This window comes from Hyla sarda, chromosome 8, assembly GCF_029499605.1.
Source record: "Hyla sarda isolate aHylSar1 chromosome 8, aHylSar1.hap1, whole genome shotgun sequence".
NCBI classification, from domain to species: Eukaryota; Metazoa; Chordata; class Amphibia; order Anura; family Hylidae; genus Hyla; species Hyla sarda.
In genome coordinates this window covers 111,980,146-111,986,145 of record NC_079196.1, presented here as the reverse complement: position 1 = coordinate 111,986,145, position 6,000 = coordinate 111,980,146, and the positions used below count along the sequence as shown (strand labels likewise).

The 6,000-nt window shown below is 36.8% G+C and overlaps 1 protein-coding gene across 1 annotated transcript; it reads right to left on the bottom strand.

Moving 5' to 3' along the window:
* Positions 1-1,770: 1,770 nt before the first annotated feature.
* LOC130283895 (gamma-crystallin-3-like) lies at positions 1,771-4,946 on the bottom strand. The gene is made up of 3 exons (XM_056533593.1): positions 4,938-4,946; positions 3,348-3,590; positions 1,771-2,046 (listed from the first exon to the last, which is right to left on the bottom strand). The coding sequence occupies exons 1-3, from the start codon at positions 4,944-4,946 to the stop codon at positions 1,771-1,773; spliced, it is 528 nt and encodes a 175-aa protein (XP_056389568.1).
* Between the last annotated feature and the right edge of the window lie 1,054 nt (positions 4,947-6,000).

Below are 6,000 nucleotides of genomic sequence, written 5' to 3'. Positions count from 1 at the left end.
GGTGCGGTATATAAATGGGGTCACTTGTGGGGGTGGGGGTACTGTTCTGCCCTGAAAGCCAAATGGCGCTCCTCTCCTTCTGAGTCCTACCACGTGGCCAAGGAGGGGGTATTTCCAAACATGGGACAAGCAGCTAAATAAAATATAGGGTGCATTTCTTTCAATATCAGAAGTGATGTACAAAAAATATGTCCCCCAAATGATGCATTTGTGAAAAATTGCAAATTTCGAATTTTTAACACTGACTTTTTAATAATTCCTGCCAAAAAACTATGGTGTTAAAATACTCACTGTACCCCCTAGCGAATACCTTGAGAGGTCTAGTTTTTAAAATGGGGTCATTTGGGGGGGTGTTCCTATGTTCTACTACCTTTTAATTTCTGCAAACCTTGCATAGCACACAAAAAAAGATGTACTTTTCAAATTTTCAAAATTTTCAAAATTTCAAGTTAACTAATTTAAAATGTTAATTAAAAACAAAAAAAATGACGTCAAAATAAAGTAGACATCTGAAAGTATAAGTTTCATAAACTATTTGGTCAGTATGTATAAATATATGCACCCTATTAGTGTTAAAATAGCAAAAAATCGTAAGTTTTTGTAAAAATTTCATGATTTTTGCATTATAAGAAAAAACTACAAATGATATCGGCTTACTTTTACTATGTACATGAAGGACAACTTGTGACAAAAAAACAATGTCAGAATTATCGTGATTGGCAAAACGTTACCAGAGTTATTCTCTAATAAAGACAGACATCCCCGATTTGAAAAAACAGGCCATGTTTTTCAGGGGCGTACAGGTTTATTTGTATTGGTCCTTAAGGGGTTAATGTCACACCAAACTCCAAAAGTGGGCTGGACACAAATATTGGCACCCTTTCAAAATTGTGGAATAATACGATTGTTTCAAGCATGTGATGCTACTTTAAACTCCCCTGGGGCAAGTAACAGGTGTGGGCAATATAAAAATCCCACCTGAAAGCATATAAAAAGGAGAGAAGTTCACTTGGTCTTTGCATTGTGTATCTGTGTGCCACACTAAGCATGGACAACAGAAAGAGGAGAAGAGAACTGTCTGAGGACTTGAGAACCAAAATTATGAAAAAATATCAACAATCTCAAGGTTACAAGTCCATCTCCAGAGATCTAGATTTGCCTTTGTCCACAGTGCGCAACATTATTAAGAAGTTTGCGACCCATGGCGCTGTAGCTAATCTCCCTGGGCGTGGACGGAAGAGAAAACTTGATGAAAGGTGTCAATGCAGGATAGTCCAAATGGTGGATAAGCAGCCCCAAACAAGTTCCAAAGATATTCAAGCTGTCCTGCAAGCTCAGGGAGCATCAGTATCATCGAGAACTATCCACCAACATTTAAATTAAATGCAATGTTATGGTAGGAGACCCAAAGATGACCCCACTGCTACCCAAGAGACATAAAAAAGCAAGACTACATTTTGCTAACATAAACTTGAGTAAGCCAAAATCCTTCTGGGAAAACATCTTGTGGACAGATGAGACCAAGATAGAGCTTTTTGGTAAAACACATCATTCTACTGTTTGTTCACATCTATTATTCATGAAAGGGAATTATATTGTAAAATATTGAAACATTGCTGTTTGTCTGCACATTGGGTAAATAACCACCAGAATTTTTACTACTCCTCAAGTGCTGCTTCTTCTTTTGATTAATAGAAAATAAGTGAAAGCCACCTTTTTTTATAGCAATTTTATTGAGATGAATGTCAAAATTTCAATGTTTTGTTCACTTTAATTAAAATGGTGAACACGTCTGAAGGAACCAATCCTAGGGCTTGTGGCTCCCCAGTCACTGTATCTTCTGTACTCCCCAGGTCTCAGGTAATACTGGCGTCCTCTATAGTTTGGTTCTTCATAGAACATCCAGTATCCATCATGCACTTGGCAAGAATAGATATCATGGGAGCGGAATCTCTCAAACACATAAGGACAATCCTCATGGAACTCCATAATCTGCCCTCTAAAATCTTCTTTCTCGTAGATCCTGATTCTGTATGATCCCTGGTGCTAATAAAAGAAATAATCATATATATAAAAAAAATAAAAGAACCTGCAGACATTAAATGTGTACAACTAAGGGAAGGGGCATACATAGATACCGTAGACTCAAGCCCAAAAAAAATAACAAGTATTTGTAATAAAGCAAGTGACAATATATTATATATATCCAGTCACAGTTTTTTTTCTCTGTGTGAAAAAAGGTGAATGGAGACTTATTTTTATTAGGTTTCTCTAGTATTAAAGGCGTACTTTGCTGGAAAACATTTTTTTTTTAAATCAACTAGTGCCAGAAAGTTGAACAGATTTGTAAATTACTTCTATTTAAAAATCTTAATCCTTCCAGTACTTTTCAGCTGCTGTATACTACAGAGGAAGTTCTTTTCTTTTTGAATTTCCTTTCTTTCTGACCACAGTGCTCTCTGCTGACACCTCTGTCCATTTTAAGAACTGTCCAGAGTAGGAGAAAATCCCCGTAGCAAACCTATCCTGCTCTGGACAGTTCCTGACATGGACAGATGTGTCAGCAGAGAGCACCGTGGTTAGACAGAAAAGAAATTCAGAAAGAAAATAATTTCCTCTTAGTATACAGCAGGAAAAAAATAATGTTTTTCAGTTGAGTACCCCTTCAAGCTACTCATAAAAGCCTGGCAGGACTGGAAGAATCCAGCTGGGCCTACCCCAGAAACTTGTTTCAGGATAGGTTTTAAACTGTGAATTCTCTGAAACTCAGCAGTGTTTTCAGAGTAAATTATAGATAAATGTAATAAAAGAATCTATTTCTGTTTCATGCTGCCTATAGTTTAGGTAGCATAAAATTGATGACTTTATTTTCTTTAAATTCTGCTGTGCACTTAAAGGGGGTCAATTTCTCATAAGCATGGAGAAAGATTTGGTAAAGCAATATATAATGTCAAATTCATCTAAAAATACAAAATGAAGGCTAGGAACTTAAAAAGTATCTTATTCAACTACAATACGCCTAAATGAAGACAGATTCTACTTAATAGTGTTAGGTTTTGAGATATATCTGACAAGGGATGTTCCCTTTATTTAGTTTATTTAACAATTTGATTATGTTTTGCTTATTTTTTTTTCAGTCAAAGTTACAAATCGATTCAATGCAAAATGTTATTGAACAGAAAAACAGCTAATAAAAGCATAGCTGTAGTAAAAGTCTATAAGTACTGCAAAATAGAAAGAGTCGGCCCTACTTTTTTTTTGTAATAGAATAATTGACAGAAAAGTAGTTACTGTTTTGATTGTTTTCCAAGAGAAAAACAAGTCAACAAAAATGTCAAGTAACTGACCTGAGGGCTAATGCGACAAGATTTAATGGAGTCATTATAGCCCATCCATTGCTGGAAGTCAGGATATTCTCCTCTATGCAGAAAATACTGGTGTCCTCTGTAGTTGGGGTGTTCATACAGGATCCAGTTTCCACTTTCTACACGGATAGAGTTGCAGTGTCTAAAGTATGAGGACAAGTCTGGACATTCTGAGTGACACTCGTAAGAGCGGCCATGGAAGTTCCTGTCCTCATAGAATGTAATCTGTAAAAATATATTGACAAAACAATAATTACAATAAAAATAGAAACAACATATTAATACATTTAAAGTACAAAAATTTTAACAAGCCCTAACTTACAATAAAATTATGTGTGTTGCTCTGAAATAAATCAGATCCATAATATAAAATAGTATGTTTGCATGCTGAAACATGAAATGTGGTTACCAAGGCTGAACATACGCATATACAGTTTATATATATGGCAAAGTATTAGCAGCAATTTATGATGTTGGAATCCTGTCTATTATGGAGCAGCAGGGTGACTAGAGATAGCAGTAACAGTGATAACTTTTTTTTTTTTTCAGGATGGTCTTTCTCTTAGGCTATGTTCACAATCCATAATGTCCCCACAGAAAATCTCCATTACATCGCGAAGCTCCAGATGGGTCCCCTAGACTCCAGGAATTACCGGCATTTATTGGTTAAATACCGTGATCGCGATTGATCACAGCATTTAACCATTTTAATCAACAGACATTAGAACTCTGTCTGTCATTACCGGCAGATGTCAGCTGCTGATAGCAGTGGGGATCTGCCAGTTATGACACGGACCCGACCCATGGGCCCACCTCATATTCCCCTCACTCGACCCATTATGTATCGGTACATCATAGGTTGCGAAGAGATTAAATCATCTACAAGCAGCTGTATCTTCCTTTAGCTGGGCTGCATAATACACTGGGAAATTGTATTAGATAACTGATAAATAACATCCTTTTTAAAGTAAGATTCAGGCTCTTAGCAAGAGGTTTGTGAAAATGTGTTTGATTTGTGATTTGCTGATTCACCACTAAAACTGTGCTTGCATAATAAACCTTGCATATGCCACTAGAAATGCAGACTCTGGGTGTGACAGATTCATTTTTGGAATCTTTCCGGTTTTCCTATAGAAACATTCTTGCAATGTAATTCTATGTAAACAAAGCACGGCTGCAGACATTGAAGCCATCTGTCACAGATAAACATCAGAAACATAAAAGATATACAAATGATAAAATGATGCTCAAACACAAAGATGTGGAGGGGAGTAGATAACTAGTGTAAAAAAAAAGTTGCACATTTTTGGGCAATGCTCTCAATTTCTGCGTACAACACCGAAAAATTCATTAATTTAACCCAAATAAGTGTTTGCCCAAAAATTTACAAAAATTTTGCCAAAACCTACACAATAACCATTTATCAATTCCCCCATATTGAGTGGCTTAATGAACGATGAGTTGGACCCCACAGAGTATAAATGGAAAAATGTTTATTTCTTTTTTTTACATTGCTTGTAGTATATATTTTTCTGTTTGCCAACTAGCAATTTTTGCTAAATAATTTCTTACCTTTCCCATTTTGCGTTATGTGTAAGCTGATCCTGTTCAGTCTTCACTGCTAAATAACAAAGAGCTATATATACATACCTCCTCTTTTGTATACAGAACCTGCTGACTTGCAAACTATTTAGCATAAATAGCTGTGCTACCTTTACTATTTTGTTCAATGTGCAACATGTGCTTTCTCTTATATTTTTTAGAGTTTTTCGCAGACTTGTCAGACAGAGAGAGAGAGACAAAGAGAGAGAGAGACTAATCTATGCAATGTATACCTAAAAATTAAATTGTGTTTATAAAGAACACCTCTCAATGTGTACGATCTTACCAAAGTTATGAATTTACAAGCTTTACTATAGGAAAATAAGAGTAAAGGAAATGTTTTCAGAGTCATGAGAAAAAAGTACATACTCTTTGAATTTCACGGTTTTATGTATGAGGACCTAATACATTTTTTTTTATTGCTAACTGGAGACAAACTTGAAGGTATATGTGAGAATAGCTCGTAGAACCACTTTAACAGCAACTTCAAGTAATAGTTTATGTATGCATTTATCAATCTCTTCAGTCTCTTTTATCTCTTGTCTCTTCTTTAAAACATTGTTTTAGTTCATTGAGGTTTGTGGACATTTGTTTTCGCACATCTCCCTTAAAAAGGTAGTCCAGTGCTGAAAAACGTATCCCATATCCAAAGGATAGGGGATAAGTTTCAGATCACGGAGGGTCAGACCGCTGGGCTGACACGCCCCCTCAATACATCGCTATGGCAGAGCCGGAGATTGCTGAAGGCAGCGCTCTGGCTCTGCCATAGAGTTGTGTTGAGGGGGCGTGTCAGCTGCTGCTTCGTGCGGTGGTCAACACGCCCGCTTCCCGCGGGCTGCAGGGGCACCGTACAGGAGATCGCGGGGGGCCCCAGCGGTCGGACCCCCCGCGATCTGAAACTTGTCCCCTATCTTTAGGATAGGGGATAAGTTTTTCGGCACTGGATATCTATCTCCTTAAAGGGGCTCTCCCTTGTTTATACTGTTTTTTGTTATTATGTTTGTGTGTTATGTGTGTATAAGTATGTTTTCTT

Bases quoted from the DNA above. Each gene is read 5' to 3' on its own strand.
- LOC130283895 (XM_056533593.1), bottom strand. The intron at 2,047-3,347 runs GTCAGTTACTTG...TTCTTTTATTAG, and splicing joins CTTGTCGCATTAGCCCTCAG to CACCAGGGATCATACAGAAT.